This window comes from Limulus polyphemus, unplaced genomic scaffold (genome assembly GCF_000517525.1).
Source record: "Limulus polyphemus unplaced genomic scaffold, Limulus_polyphemus-2.1.2 Scaffold2513, whole genome shotgun sequence".
NCBI lineage: Eukaryota > Metazoa > Arthropoda > Merostomata > Xiphosura > Limulidae > Limulus > Limulus polyphemus.
In genome coordinates, this window is record NW_013668123.1 from 50,620 (window position 1) to 67,849 (window position 17,230).

A 17,230-nucleotide genomic window follows, 5' to 3' on the forward strand; every position below is an offset into this window, starting at 1 on the left:
GTTTTAATATTTTGAGATAAAGTTTATGTTCAAGTTATTACTTTGAAATATACGATTGCTGTTAAACTTACATTGTTTTAATTAAGTTTAAGCATTCCCCATTGGTTGACAGGTATTTCAGCTTGTATATATATATGAAACATCTCATAAAAACATGATAAAACTATGGTTAACTCTCTTTCATAATGAAAGAAAACAAACACGATTCTCAAAACTTCTTTAAAGCTTAAATATTCTTATGTGATTTATCATGCTAGACTTAATAAGTTAACTATCAGTGCACATCAAGTAGTATACAATTAACCATACTCTTAAAACTTCTTCAACATCACAAAATGGTCAGGAAATAAATGCAACAAATATTACTAAATAGGTTTTAAACATTTTTTTTGTGGATTTCAAAGCTGTACAAAATGAGTAGAAACTTTTTACAATTACTTTTTCTAGTTCGACATCTAATTGGTCCGTAAGTCCTTTTACTATTACTCTCGCTAAGCCAATGTTACAAGACAATTCATCTGTTGAACCCAATGCTTCAAAAACCATATCATCTTTAGGTCTGCGTTCTCCAGTAAATAGATAGGATTTCCCTAAAATGATACAAAACCCTGGTGTAAAATAACATAAAGTTTATTCTTACCCGAGAAGGAAAATAGTTTTTTTTAATCAAGCATCTTTCCTTAGATTGAAAATTCAGTTATTTTCGTTTTTAGCTATTTATTACAGCAACTGTGTTTCTTCAGTAGAATTTGTAATTTTTCATTTTGTGTACAGCTGCAAATATTAATTAAGCTAAACATTAGTTATCATAAAGATTGTGATTTTTGTCAAAAGCTTTAACTCGTACTTTTAAAATTTTTTTCATCTTATAATTTCAATGATATAACTATAAAATAGAGATGCCACCTTTTGTAAATGATCCCATCAAATGAAGGCCAAAATATATTATTTTCAACTAACTGAAAAAAAGTTTTAATTTTTCCCATAAGTTAGAACAATTTCAGTATCTTCAAACTTTTTTCTGTTTTTATTTTCAATGTCCATCTTTATTTAAAAACAAATACACGAAATAGTTCAGAAAAGCAAATTTCCCAAACAAACCTCCATCGCCAGTTCTTGTATAGATCTTCGGTCCACCATGTCTTCCATCTTCCCTGCTGTAGAAGATAAAATCCTATTTGTAAGTTCTGTTTTTTTTTTCACTTAAATGCCCTAAAATCATGAAATACATAACATTAGTTTAAAGTATCGGTTAAAGTGCATGTCAGAGTCATGAAACAAAACAACCCAAACAAGTACAACTAAGCCTTGCTTACAGACTTCCATGACCTAACCCAGGAACAAAAAAAGTGTATTTTATGTATAATAATAATGTTGAAATATAATCTTTAGCAATTGTAGTTTTAACTAGGATAGCATACAGTGTATCCATAGTTATATATGATTAATGCTACAAACAATTACATGGCAATCAAAAGTTAAAAATGAATTTAACTAGCTTTCAGTTTAGTTTAAATTACTAATACTTCTTAGACTACATAAAATTAGTAGTAAAAACAAAATGAAAGATAAACTTTAAAAATAATTATAATTAGCTAAACAAAATTAACCAATGCTAACATTCCACCTTATTACTATACAAAAATTAATTTTCTATTTTAATATCCAATCAATTTTTATTTTCTTGCTTTTAACAAGTTACATTTGACTTTGAATTAAACATCTTAAAAATAAACCTCTTTATAGATAAGTGTATCTTTATTCGGATAGATTTCAAATAACTGCCCGGTTAGGAGAAAGCTAGAAGCAGGAAAATATTTGCCGCTGCTAACAAAAAAGACTGAAATAAAATGGGTCTAAATCCCATTCAATAATTTAGCAGAAAATATTTTACAAGCTCTAAACATTATGATACCATATATACAGCTTTTGAAATCGTAAAAGTGGCGGATTTATACAAGTTACATTTTGTCTACTAAAACACAAAACATCACTAATACTTATTTTTTGTTGCTGTTGCACGTTGATTAGACATACGTGCACTTCTCTTTACCATTCACACGTATCACTTAAAGCTGGATTTAAAATGTTTTTCTTTTCTTAGCATTCTATGATATGTTTTTTCTGGTTTGTGGTTGGTTTTTAGGTAATATTTTCCGAGTCACCGTGTCACATTCATATAATGTGCATGTCATGAGTAATATTTTTGATTTGTTAATACATATGTCAGTGTAGTATTTTTGAGTCAACATGTTACATTCTGATAATGTTCATAACAAGTGTAGCATTTTTGAATTGCTGGGTCACATTCAGCTAAAATTTTTAATGTAGGTTTGTATGTTTGAATTAGTGTGTCACATTAATCTAATGTGTATATCAGGGTAAAACCAACCTAGCTACACCTGTATTAATATAATCCTGTTAGTCATATAAGTTGTACTGGCCATTAGGAAAGGAAAAATGGAAGCTTCTTATGTCAGACATATTAATGTTATCATTAAATACAAGATTAATGGGGTTGTTTACATTTCATATGCTGTATAGTAAAATGGTAGATAAATATACACTGGAACAGTGCAGGAAGACTGTTTCATGATTTAAGTTTATGGAGGTGCTTAAAAAGACCCAAATTGCAAGGTCATTCTTCCATACGCTTAACATTTTGTTGGACATACTGTATTACTTAACTCCAATATTATTATTATAATAAATGGTTTTACACTGTACATTAAATTATCTACAAACAAGTGTTAGTAATATGCAGTACACTGAGCTTATCATTCCCACACTACGGATGCAGGACATAGGTTCATAATATGTAGGTGATGGATGTAATCCAGATATAAAAAAATATCTAAGTTATAAAAATTATGAGTCCTTTGTTCAAATGTTAAATCAGATTATTAAAAAAAAAATTGGGTGGTGGGTTTTATGTTTTTCCCTCAATTAACTTTTCAAAGTCCACTAGTTTAAACTTATTCTACAAAATTAAACTAAATTATATATGTAATTTATATAATGCATACTTAGTTTATAAATTTTACTACTATTCATGAGGTGACAAGTTGGTTGAGAAAAATACTTGATTCATTAGATGTACATAACAATTTATAATCTCCCTTTAATTTTATTAAAACACTTCATAGATTCATAAATTATGTAAGTTCATAAATCAACATGACAATTTATAAAATAGCATCTACATGTAAGAAATAGTTTAATAACATCAAATGAAGTGTGCACTTGTAAATTGTCCTGCATATTTAATAAATCTACAGGAAGGTTTAATAAATAAATTGTCATTTTATCTTTAATGTAATAAAGGGGGAGATCATATCCTGTTGTGTTCAAGTGTTTTTCACTGGAATGTCAGCCAATTTGTCAAATTCCAAATGGTAATGATACTTTTTTATTTTTATTTACATAACTAAAAGTATTCACATCTAAGTTATGTGCATAATCTTATAAGTTACATAATTAAATGACATCTCCCACGTTTGTCCAACTGATCTGACTGAGCCTATGTATTTAAAGATAACTGTATTAACTATTATCAACATCAGTGTGTGAAAATCACAGTATCTTCATTATATTCTTACAGCCAGTCAAACCAAAGATTATTCATTTTATAGCTGTACGTTTAACTAACTGTTTAAAAATATCAGACTTTGATTCAGGGGTTCAAAACAAACTCCACACACACACATCTTGCTCTTGCCAATTTTATTTCTATTTCAAAGTTTGTAATATTACTAATTTAGGTAGCGGGTAGCGACACTGCTCTACGAGTCTATCGTTTACTCAGGTATCACACTCTTTTTGAATTTTTGTCGCATTACTGCAGTTTATGTCAGTAACGACATTAATAGGTCAATATTTAGATGACAGTTTAAAAAAATTAACATTGATCACATATTATACAAAAATACCTCAATAATAATAGTAATAGCATAAAATTTAACAAACCTAAACTGTCGAAACTGACTTGTAACACAAACTGGTGTTCTACTTTTGAAATATGCATGACCTGAATTTTTGAAAATACTTGCAATGAACTTATATTCAGTGTTTCTAAGCCATAAAAAACAACAAAGCTCTCTACTCATTGCCATCTTCAGACTTTTTGAAACTACTATAGCCTTACGTTTAATTAATTTTAGTTCCTACTTCAGTTTCACTTTCAAGTTCATTTTGCTACAAAAACTAGGCTCTTTCGGTGTAACAATAACTAGCGTCATCTCGTGTTCTGTACCTCCTACGATCTTTGCGATGTAGAAGTTGATTTAAAAATTACATCAAATGTGTGTTTTTAAAGTTGCTTGATGCGGTCATTATGAATACAGTAATCTTTACTTTATATTTTCACAAGCAGACAATATTGCGTGTGAAGCTACGGAATTTAGAAAAACAAAAATAATCGTACGTCTTACAAATGTTATATTAACTACGACCATGGTTTCGCCAATAAAGACAATAACGGTACATGTGAAACTGTTAAATTTTATGGCCCATATTTGTACTGCTTTTTTACTACATTACAGTTGTTTGTGTAGCAACAGTCACAGCGTTCAAACTACTGTTAATTTTGCTCTTCATAAGTAATTTAGAATATATTCTTTAGTAAGGGAAATTCAGGTATTTTTCAAAATTTTCGTGTTGTTGTGTTCTGTACGAAGTCATGACAAAGTTATTGTGAGATGTATCTATTGTATTTATATCTCTTTGAGTTTAGAAATATGTACTCTTCAATCGGCATTACTTCTTAAATAATTAATTAAAAATCATTCAACCAGTTCCATTGGGCAATGTTATAATAGACCGGAATTATGTTCAAACATATAAATTGTCCTAATACGACCAAGCGACCGAACATTTCACAAAAATTAAGGCATTAATTCAACAGTTGAATGTGATTGTTTCTTTTCTAGTGATGCCCCTATCCAAGTGACCCAGAGTGTGAAGGCTTATAACGCTAAAAACCTTGTTTCGATACCCGTGGTGGACACAGTACAGATAACCTTTTGAGTACTTTTGTGTTTAACAACAGATAAGCGAACAAAAGTTTTTCTGGAGACTTCGTTTCTTCATCCTGTGACGATCTCAATTGGCTATGGAAAGTAGAATTACTTGTCAGAAAATAAGTGAGCTAAATAATTCATTCCTTCATAACTACAATTTGGAACTTAATTAATGTAAGCTATCAAAATAGAAAAAATTATTAAAATGGCACAAGAAGATACAGAGGGTTAAGTCGGTTATATTCAAACAATTTTGAACATGTAAATCAGCGAGTCACGTCACAACCACAGCCAAAAAAAGTGGAATGCCATGTACCAGAACTACATTCTAACGTTGTTTGGAATTTTGTAGGTAGTGTGATACCAACGAGATTGATTGCTTTTAGGAAGGGAATGTAAAATTCCTTTCTGAAGTTGCCCGGCATGGTCAGGTGGTTAGGGCGCTTGACTCGCAATCTTAGCTGTGTGGGGCGTTATAATATTACAGTCAATCCCACTTTTCGTTGGTAAAATAGTAGCTAAAGACGTGGCGGTGGGTTGTGATGACTAACTGCCTTCCCTCACTGCTAAATTAGGGGTGACTAGCGTAGTTAGCCCTCGTGTAGCTTTGCGCGAAACTCAAACAAACCCTTCTGAAGCAGAAGATTTTTACACTCAGATCATAAAAATGTGTTTAGATCAGGAATTTAGTCTTTTCGGAATGGAGATATCTGTTATACTTAATGGCATTGTAAAAGAAGGAACCATCCAGAAAGAGATCTGCAAGAAGTTATTTTTCAGCCGTGGTATCTTGTACCAGTTGCAAATTCATAAATGCAAAGTGGTAAAAGTCATTCAGATACAGTAGACAGAATAATACCCATGAAAGCTCTGTGTCTGGAAAAGTGACACAAGTTTCGTTCATGACGTATCAGTTCAACAGTCACATACCTAAAGCAGCTGGAAAATGAAGCAGGTAGTCATGATATTCCATAACAAGACGTAATAGTTGACAGATGTAGAGCCTATGGATTTCTGTGTGATCAAATTTTTGATAGAACATGATAGAGATAGAGCCTGACCGTATGTAGCGATAGAGACTGTTAGAACTTAGTGAGTCTGTAAATTCGTTTTGATGTATCATACTGTTACGCCTCTGTGTTCGTTTGTTAGTTTCCCGTAGAAATTCTTTCCAAAGAAACTTTAGCGATAGAAGTCCTTTCTTAAATAAAACTAGTTTATTCTTTCTTAATACAACTTTGCAATACACTTAATTTCCACATTCATGCTATAACTTAAACAAACGCTATAATTCACAACGAACGATTCACGCGCTTGACTCAATTGTCCGTCTCTATCTCTGTCTGCAATTCAATTTCATTGTTGCCGTCACTTCTTGGCGGTCTTATATACAAGAATACCGCACATCTAGTAAACACTCAAGTCTTCACGAACGGACATGAATTTTCTAGAAGCTCATGATGTGTTACTAGCATCACATGACTTCCGCTGTCGTAACAATACTAAACTTCTGTATAAACGTAAAAATTATAAAAATAGTTTTTTGAGTGTTTTACACACATATATATAGTTATAGCAGATATAAGTATTTTCACTGACTTTGCCTGAATCATATTCGTTCTTTGTTGAAGTTGAAAATCACCAAGAGATTTACAAAATGGTCCAGATGGGTCATTTAAAAGAAACTTCAGTTACTGTATTAAAGAATATTTAAGGCTACATTTTCTCTCTTCTGCAACATTTTCTTTGTTTATTTATTGTATGTTTTAGGTATTTTAATACATTTGACATTATTCGGTTAATGTATTTTCTTGCATATATATATTTTGCTCCACTTTTACTAGTTTAAAAATAGTGGAACATATGATAAAGATCTGCGAATAATAACACAATTATTAAAAATTTTAGAACAAGAGCCATAATTAATTAACACTAACTTGTTGATGAAATAAAACTAAAAGTGTTCACAAAATCAAAATCAAATGTAGTGAATGTAAAATTTGCAGATGATATTAAAGTCTTGGGTGTTGCTAGTTGTGAAGAGGATGCTGCTGATTTACAAAAGGATTTAAATCATTTAGTGAGTTGGACAAATAAATAGAAGATGGGTTTTAATTATAATAAATGCTAGATAATGCATGTATGTTATCATAATTTGAATTATAAGTGTAATTTGGATGAGAATAACTTTAATAGTTTTATGAAGGAAAGGGATCTTGGTGTAATAGACAATCAGTCTCTAAAGCCATCCAAGCAGTGTGCTATTGCTAGTGGTAGGGCAAATAGGATTTTAGGTTGTATTTACAGAAATATTGAATACAAGTCTAAAGAGGTTATTATGTCATTGTATAGGTCACTGGTTAGGCCACATTTGGAGTATTGGGTTCAGTCTTATGCTTCTTACCTTTGGAAAGACATTGAATTGTTGGAAAGGGTTTAGAGAAGGGTTACTAGAATGGTGCCTGGGACAGAGGGGTTGTCATTCGAGGAGAGGCTGAAATCTCTCAAACTGTTTTCTCTTGAAAAAAAGAAAAATTATGGGGGGATCTGATTGAGATGTTTAAAACTATAAAGGAAACTGATAGTGTTCATGCATCATCTTTTTTTTATATTTAACAGTGAGAATAGTAGGATTATGGAACACAAATATAAATTTTGGCAAGGTAGGAGTCATCTTCGGCTAAAAAGTTTCATTTTTCTAACAGGGTGGTTGGCCTTTGGTATGGGTTGCCTTCAGATATTGTAGAGGCAGTAAATTTACGTGAGTTTAAGAAAAAGCTTGATAATTATATGAATGATAAGAGCTGGCCTTAAGAATTAAAAATATTCTGGTTTAGAGAATGGAACAACCGAAATGGACCAACAGGTCCCATGTTGTCCCAAAACATTTTGTTATGCTAAATTGTTGCCAGTTGAAACCAGTGTATAGATCATTGTTTTTAGGAAATTTGAATATTTTTTTCGATGACAAAGTAAAAACAGCAGCTAGCGGTCTCTACGATATTCTTAACTATGGCTGAACTGATACTGACACTAAGTTAAAGTTAGAGCCGCGATTTTGGTACTTAGTTTTATTTTCAATAATATCTGCTTGGTTTTGGTTCTAGTTTTTACGCTTTCAGAAAATTAGATAATATTTCCAATATTTCATAATGAAGAACCAAAACAAATAGCTTGGGATAACATTAATAGGATTCGGGAATAAACGTTTACTTTTACTTAGTTTTATTCAGTATTACTATTACACTTATTAGTATTAACAGTTGAACTACGAGTTTTTTGTACAGTATAACAATATTAATAATATTACTATTTTAGTTTTAGTATACTCGAATATAAGACGGCTAAGTAGATAAGTAAAAAACCTGCGACGTATCGGCTAGCCGCCCATGATTAGGCAGTAAACACTGTAGTGTGTTGTATAGAAACGTTGCACAGAATAGAGTTTACAATTAGACGTATTTATGACCGAAGTTTTAATTTTATCTGAATTGTTTCTACTCAAGGCTTGTAGAACAACAGTTATTCGAGTATAGTATACTAATTACTATGATAATAATATAGTAATATTTTTTTTAGTTTTTGCTTATTATTATTATTAATATGAAATATTAGTAATAAGTGGTTTATTAATAGCATTTCAAAAATTTATTTACATATACAAGAATACAATTTCATTACAATTTACAATGCTTTTTGCTGTATTTAATTTTTAGTTAGCTCATTCTTAGCAAATTTATTTGACTTCTTAAAAAAAAAGGAACTTTCAAATTAACTTTATAAATTTACACATTGGCTTAAGTCTTGGACTTATGATTTGTGTTGGTCATTAGAAATTTATACTTATAAGTTATAGTATTTATTACATTCTACAAAAGTATCCAAAAACCACAAATGTTTTGCATTAAGTTAACTAGGAAAGAAAAAGTATATTGTTAGTGTTTCAAAATCATATCACTGAAGTTATAAAGTTAGTCTATTCATGTAATTAGTTTTTAATATTAGTTTATTACTGTTTGTAGTTTTTTAAGTGATATGTCTTCAAATATTAAGCCTATTTTTAGTATTAATAACAAGTTGACAAGTTTGTGTTCACAGCTTACAAACTTCTCTAAAATGTAATATTACAAAACATTTTATGAAGAAACAAGGATCACATCTGTAAAATATGATTCACATACCCATTGATACATATATATATAAAGTATCATACATTTAAATAAAGTATTAAAGATTATGTCTTTAAGTAACTCTTCTGAGTCCAAGATCCTGATTAAAAGTAGCATAGAAATTATACCCAGTATATCTAAGTCTGACATTTGCATCAGTATTCCAGTGTTAAAGTACTTTATCGATGTAACTGTAAGAGGGATGAGAGTGGGAGTGATTCTTATGCTGGATGAAACGTAAGGGAATAACACTGGACATTTGATAATTTCAGGCTAACCAAATAATTATGAGCCTCAAAAGTTTTCATTCCTTTATTAGCAAATATGTTTGTTTTTTTTCAGGGAAGCTTTAACTTAAACCTACATATTAGACTTTCCTTGTGGACACAAAGCAAACTTTATGATTAAAGACATTATTATTTTTTAAAGCTAACTCTATTTTTGTGAAAAGTTAAGATATGTAATTTTGGTTGTTGAATGTCTTTTTTTATGGTGTATTCTAAAATATATATATAGTCGTATTTTTATCTGGAGGTTTATAACAATATATAAATTTAGTATCAAAAAGTAATCAGAGAAACTTTGAATATTTAAGTAAGAGAAAGTGAAAGGCATCCCTGTTTCCCAACCCAAACTTTATTGTAAAATAACATTCATTGCATCATCAGACAGCTATTTAATATGTAAATACATCTGTAACAGTATAAAACATCCTGTTTACTGAACTTGTATAAAGATTTAAATAGCAATGAAGTTATGAACTTACTAACAAGTAATTAGAAATAGCTATTATAAATATATTTGAAGAATACATTAAAACTAAAGAAATACATAGAACTTAAGGAATAAAATTTATACATTTAAAACACATCTGAACTTCTTAATAACAACTGTTTTGAACTCTCACAATCCTTTTGCATTTACCATGTCTGAAAGCTGTCTATTCCAAATGATCCCCACCCTGTTTGAACAATATGTGACTAATTTGTAGATGACTATTACCATGCCAAATCTTTAATTTATGTCTTTTTAGTCCTACCACTCTAACCATTAAACACACACACACAAAAAGATGATACATCAATTCTATCTATATCCAGTGGCTCAACAGTAAGTCTGCAGACTTATAACACTAAAAATTGAGTTTTGATTTCTGTAGTGAGCACACCACAGATAGCCCAATGTGTAGCTTTGTGCTTAACTAGGAAAAAACAAAAATCAGGGAACAGGAAAACCTTTTTAAATATATTTTCAAAGTTTGAAAGCTATTGAATTTGTAAATCTTAAAGGCTGCTAGTGTGGATTAAAGTAGGGGCTATTTCTTGTTAAGTTTCAGATGCATACAGTTTAGTGAGTTTTATAAATATTTTCATTTAGTTAAAACAATCTATATCTGCTATATATGATTTATTAATTTTGTTAAATAACAAACACATGTGGAACTTGAACAGAGAGAAAACTTATAAATGGATATTATTATATATACGTGTCAAGTAAATTAAACTGATAAAGGAAGTGAAAGTTTCCAAGAAACAAACAGTACATATAACACACGTTGCTATTAATATAAAATGTTTGTAAAAGTAGTGTAATATTTTAAGCATTAGTTAAATGTATGCTTACGCAATAGTTGAAAAAAATTTACCAACCCATAAAATAGATATATGTATAGTGAGAGATAACTTTTGAATGGTAATTGTTAATGATTAATTTAATTAAAAGATGAGCCATGAGAGAGATGTCGGTAATATTTACTTGTTTTTTTTTTACTTCCATGAAAAATAAGCAAATAAAGATTACCACTGGTCTCTTTTTGCCCATTTTTAAATATGTATGTTCTAGTTATGATTTCTTTTGTTGGGTGGATTTTCTTTGATTAAAAAAATGCTGGCAAAAATAATGTAATATCCAGTTCATTTAACAAAAGTAAACCATTTTATTTTCTCCCTGAAACTTTTACAAGTTGCAAGGTTTTATGACCTAATGATCGCCAAGCGATAGGCTTAACTTCCAAATATAACTTAACAGCCATCAATTTGTTAAGTTTCTCCTTGCATCTATGACACAAAACTGTCTAATTGACTTATTCATGTTTTTTGTATTATCATATTTATTTTTCCCCAATATTCACAAAAATTTGAGATCCGCATCAAATCCAAACACTTAAGAAATTTTAAGGTGTCGCATGTCATCACTACATCATGCCAAAACTCCCTCTAGAAAACAGTACAAACATCTAAATTATAATATTAAAAACAGATCCTACAACTGTAATTGTTCACAATTTTTGTTTTTTTCTGACTTAGGACTCAAAGTTACCATTCAACAAACCAGACTGCTGAAGCACCATGTCATCAAAGTCAGAACCAGCCCACAGGTTTAGAAGAGCTAACCTTCTTCATATACCAGAATCAGACCTCTTGTGTAAGAATGGATGTGGTTTCTATGGTAACCCAGCATGGCAAGGTTACTGCTCCAAGTGTCACAAGGAACTGTATCAAAAATCGAAGCACTCTAATGTACCAGAACTTAAATCAAAGTACTCTAGAAGGTTAGAATATTCGTTTCATGCGTTACAGTAATTTGTTCTTTCTTTTGTTATCAGAGGTAATACTTACATTGTGTACAATGAAGAGAACCAACGAGTAGGTGGGTTTCCATGAGAAAATGATATTAGGATTGAAATAGTACATTCTTGCATTCCCAAGGAATTTAACTTTGCTTGAGGAATTTCATCTTTTTTAATTGACTTTCCATATCAGGAATGCATGATCCATCTGTATTCCTTTAGTTAAGACTAATGGAAGTGAACATATTGCATGGATTAAATGAAAAAAAAACAATTCTCGAGAAAAGGTAATCTTCCTGATAGTATTACCTCTAGTGAATATAATTATGTTCTCGAGAATGATGTGAGCCTTAGGGGCATATTTAATTATTTACTTCTTTTAGTGCCACTTGCTGTATACATTTTATTTTTCTAGCCTTTCCCTCATTATGTTTGCAGTGAAAATCTGAATTAAGGAAAATAACGTGCGAAACCTAGAAACTCCAAAGCATAGGTTAAATTAGTTGTTATTAAGACTTATCAATTTTTATCATTAAACGGAGTTAAGAAACTAGTTACATAAGAAAAATGTCCAGATATATTTTATTATTGTTTACCTCTCACATTTAAATTATTTTATAGAAAAATTACAGTTGTAAAAAGTTTTCGTAGTCTCTAAAATTGCATGGCTTGATCAACTCAAAACTTGTACAGTATTTTGAGCTGTTGTATATCCTTCGTAGTTAAGAAGATGCTTGAAAAGGGTGTGTTTATTTGTGTAAAATGCTGAAATTTGTGAATGCTGTAATATTGTGGTGAGAAAGGTAATTATCTCTATACAAATTACTAGCTAGGCCTGATGTAGACTATTGTGTATATTTTTAGTCTCTATATCTAAGAAAAGATGCTGATTTATTGGGAATGATTTCGAGGAAGGGCTGCTAGAATGATTCTGGAGGTGGAAGGGTTAATGTATGAAGATGTACTAAAATCTCTTGAAAAGAAGGGTAAAAGGTTGAAGTTTATAAAATTATTCAGGGGATCAACAGAAAAATACTTCTTTTGCATGGGTGTCTGCAGGGAGCAAGGGAGGACTTGCCCTCCTGGAAAATGAGAAACATATTTTCTTTTTTTTTATTTATTAAGTATTTTTATATTATGTTGCTTTAGATTTTGACTCCCCTCCCCTCCCCGAGAAATTTTTGTGGAAGCCTATGTTCTTTTGTACTATATTTTGAGTACAGTAGAATGGGAGGACATAAGTCTGAAATTTGGAGAATACATGTTAGACTTCATTTAAGGTGGATTTTATTTTTCTCTCGGTGAAATCGGCTTATGAAATAAGTTTGGTATTTGCAGTAGTGGAGGTTGTTACTTTATAAAAGTTTAAAAGGAAAATGAATTAATGATTTCCTTAAAAATGAAAGGGTGAATTTGAATTTTACTTCTTTCATGGGTGGGTGTGCGAGAACAATGTTGAAAGAACAAATGCCCATTTTTGTCTGTGTTTTATTCTGTACTTAACTTTATTTCTGTAGATAGTACTCGTACGTTTGTTGGTAATCATGTTATTTGGAAAATGTTATAGCTTAGTACTATAAAAAAAATAGGTTTTCAATCTTTGAAAATAAAATATTTATGACGAGTGTTGGAATACTAGTGTTATTCTAATGTTAATTAACTTGTATATGCCACACTTATAGAAACTTTGGTATTAACTTAATTATTTAAATTTTTTAGTTTAATATGGACAGTTTGTTTCACGTATTTATATTAATGGCAGTAATATAAAGGGTTTCGTGTTTGTTGAAATATGTATACTGTTTGACAGATCTCTTCAGATTTTTTAAACTTCACACAATATCTCACATAAGTACTCTTTTTATTTTAATTTCTTCTTAGCTTTCATGTTGGTAGACCAGTGATTACACACCTAGATTTTAGCGTATTTTAGTTGTTAATGTAGACACAGTTTGCGACACAACACTGCGTGATTTAAATCGTATAATTAACATAAATCCAATTTTATTAGATATATATATATGTAAGTAGCAGCTTTAAAGTTGGACCTGTATAAAGCAAAACTAAAAAAAAAGTATGATTCTATAGAGTTAAACAGTTTTTCTTAAAGATCTGACTTTACTAGGACTAATTGTGTAATATTATTCTGTATTTGCTTATTTTCTGTCGGTTTATGTTTTAGCTTTCAGAAATGAATTGAAGCCTAACACGTTTAAGAAAAGTTTTAAAAAATAAAGTAACATTAGTGAACTTTTAGGTCACCATCTCAGACTAGTGGGGAATCTCCAGACAGTTCTTTCCTTACTTTTTCAAAGTTTGAAGAGAAAAAAAGGCATCAGTCTGAGAAACGAGCCAAAACAATAAAAAGCATTATCAAGAGAACCAGCACATTTAAAGGTAAAGCGTGTTATTCATTTATTAGTGGAGAGAAAGGTTATCTTGTTCATTTGTGAGATTTTTTAAAAATTAAAACTTCAAAATAGTTTTTGTTTATCTACGTAAACCATCCCTACACTATCTGTGAGAGAAAGTTGTATACAGATGAACCACAAGTATGTTAGTGTGCAGTTACAACTACAAAGTAAATTTGAAGATGGAACACTGTCCTGTAAAATAAGGATGTAAGATATGATGATTTGAATGTGAAGCTTTAGTTACCAAACAGATGCTTCAACCATCTCAGCTGCTATTTCTCGAATTATGCAAGTTTTGGTTCAGTTGGCCGAAAACATCTGCCTAAAGAGCAGGTTCATGAGTCCGGTCTCAGTTTTCACTTCTTCAGAAAAAAATCATAATGTGGTTATAACGTGATGCAATGTTTTTATAGCTTTTCTAGTTTTCCAGTCGTGTCATTTAAAAACTACACTGGACTATTTAAAATAATTTAAAAGAGGTTGTAGAAATATTATATAGACTTTGTTTCTTGACGATCTCCTTACTAGCGTGTTGCTTACTTGTGGAGGACGTTCTAAACACTTGGTAAATTGTAAGATAATATATGTATACTTTTTTTACCTATCATTTAGCATTTACCCTTTTGGGTAGTAACCAAATGGTTTTACATATCTAAGTTGATTTACAAGTAAGTTAAGAATTAAGCCACTTTTCACAATATTGTATTTAGTAAATATTTTTCTTTTAAAACATTCAGAACTTGAGACATAAGATAACTTGGTTTTTTGTTTTAAAAGTAACATAGCCTGAAACATATCCAACTAAAAACGTTTATGTGATTTTTATCATTATTGCAGAAGCAGCAGCACACTCAGGGTGGAAGGAACAACGTCACATGAGTTTTGAGAGCCAGAAGGTTAACAGAGACTTTGGAGAGTTCTTAAAGACTCTTAGAGAGCCTGCGGCACAAGATGTGAAAAAACACATACATGTTCTGATAGATCGGGTACAGAAATACACAGACCGGTCTATCGATGAAGCATCGGAACTTATTCAAGACTTTTATCAAGCAGTGGGGGAAAGATTTGAAACTCATCCAGCTTTCCAAGGTAACCGAGTAAAACAAAGTTCAGAAGTTTTTTCTTAAAGTAAATGTTGTCCTGATACGGGAAGCTTTGCTGCTAGGATATTCCAAAGATTAACCTATCACAAAGCTACTTGATGTTAAAAATAGTTGGAAATTCGAGGACCTAGTATGTGGAAGAACAGGTGTAGTGGCTTTTTTTTTGTAGGTGGAAAAAAATGGACGATACATGAGGGGAAGTTGAAGCAAAAAACAAAAATGTTTTGGATATAAATGGATGAATAGCTGATCGTCTGGTGGTAAGGGCTATTGTATTGTAGTTAAAGTAAAATAACTTATATTTAAATTATAAGGCAGACAAATGGAAACCCACTTCCAATGCCACTGTATTGAGCTGTGCAATACCAAAGATAATGTTATTGTTCACACATGTCAGATCACTGGGCCGATGAAGAGTGATTGAGATACCAGTCAAAGCATTGTGCGTACACGTAGCAATGGGTTCATTGTGGGTTATAGTTCCCATGTTGAAAATCTGCGATGCATGGTAGCACAAAATTATTTCCAATAAATGTAATGATATTGTGTGGTTCTCATTCTTTCTAAATCTAACCCGTGATATAGAAAAATCTTGGGCTTCACTTACTGATTGGGAATGTAGAAAGTACTCTTGTGAATAGCATCTACAGGCTCTTGTGGTTGTTAAGAGGAGAATTTATCATTATTATTTTGTCTAATTAATGTAATTCCATGTATAGGTGCAAGTCCTGACCAGGTGGAACAGCTGATGAACTTTACTGAAAAGTACCTGATGACTCGACTCTACAAAGTCTTGTTTGGCCAAATTTCTACAGAGGATGAGGAAAAGGACCTAGCCATCCAAAAGAGGATTCGGAGCCTTAACTGGGTGACAGCAGAACACTTAGGTTCAGACATTGATGACAAACATCCTGAAGTCAGAGATCTTATCGACAAAGCCATCACAGGTTGGGAAATCTTAAGTAGTTTTCAGATTACAATCCAAGCCTCAGATTTCAGAGTCGAAAAGGACCACTTATTTAAAATTTGGAGGTCCCTATGCCAAGTACAGCGAGATATAGCTTTTAGGGCCAAATGCGTAGCATCATTTTGTGTCAGGTGATACTGCAAAGGGGCACTTTGGTCAGGTGTCACATGCATGCTTATAAGCAGTGGTGAAGCTGCAACCATATATGTATAAAACATATTTAAAAGCTGTAGAAACAGCCTCAGGTACTATCAAGATGTACCATTTTCAGTGAAAATTACAAATTTATTTTTGGAGAGCATGACCCCAAATGCCTCTTAGCCTCTCATTTCTCAATTCCTCCAAAGAGTATCACCCCCTCCACTTTATAAATTTCTGCTTAAGCCCCTGATCTGGTTGTCAGGTTTTTATAGGGGCCAGTAGGTGTCTGTGACTTGTTGGTGTTAAATTTCAACAATAAATGGACAGCACACAATCCACTTATTTTAAAAGAATATATTCAAAACAAGTCAAATGTATGTACAAAAATTCGTTACACTATTGGTTATCACAGTTGTATCCAGAGCTCTAAATAATTATCACTTTTTTGTCAAAGTCCATATATGTAGGTTCAATTACTTTAGAACACCCTTTCACAAAACAAATTATTCTCCTCTATTCTGTTATTACAATACAAGGCTGTGATACTCACTTTAAAATAACCAAATGAACTGTTGATTACCACAGCTGTATTCAGAGCTTTAAATAATTGTCTCCTTTTCATCAAAGTCCACACAGGTGGTTTCAGTTACTTTAGAACACCCTTTGACAAGAAAAATTATCCTCCTCTATCTCAGTTATTACAATACAAGCTGTGAAATTCACTTTAGAAATCGCCTGTTATGGCTAAACTTGCATGCACTCTAACTTCACTTTTACTTTCACTAACTTACTTGCACTAACTTGGTTGCCCATATATATATATATATATATATATATATATATATATAT

General features: G+C 31.2%; 2 protein-coding genes across 4 annotated transcripts in view; one reads left to right on the plus strand and one right to left on the minus strand.

Annotated features, from left to right (window-relative positions):
- The window catches only part of LOC106467170 (cob(I)yrinic acid a,c-diamide adenosyltransferase, mitochondrial-like), a 14,723-nt gene extending 10,484 nt beyond the window's left edge, over positions 1-4,239 (minus strand). Inside the window, exons 1-3 of the mRNA XM_013927490.2 lie at positions 3,967-4,239; positions 1,102-1,157; positions 439-590 (exon numbers count right to left, since the gene is read on the minus strand). Of these exons, the coding sequence (XP_013782944.1) occupies positions 439-590; positions 1,102-1,157; positions 3,967-4,112 (354 nt within the window). The 5' untranslated portion in view covers positions 4,113-4,239. The remainder of the gene's footprint in view (positions 1-438; positions 591-1,101; positions 1,158-3,966) is intronic.
- Positions 4,240-8,000: 3,761 nt separating this feature from the next.
- LOC106467171 (rab5 GDP/GTP exchange factor-like) overlaps positions 8,001-17,230 on the plus strand; it is a 19,304-nt gene continuing 10,074 nt past the window's right edge. The window contains exons 1-5 of one of the 3 annotated variants that reach the window (XM_013927493.2): positions 8,001-8,079; positions 11,494-11,738; positions 14,014-14,153; positions 15,008-15,259; positions 15,993-16,220. In XM_013927493.2, coding sequence (XP_013782947.1) covers positions 11,536-11,738; positions 14,014-14,153; positions 15,008-15,259; positions 15,993-16,220 — 823 coding nt within the window. In that variant the 5' untranslated portion in view covers positions 8,001-8,079; positions 11,494-11,535. The other 2 variants (XM_022395301.1, XM_022395300.1) reach the window with 2 other exon arrangements.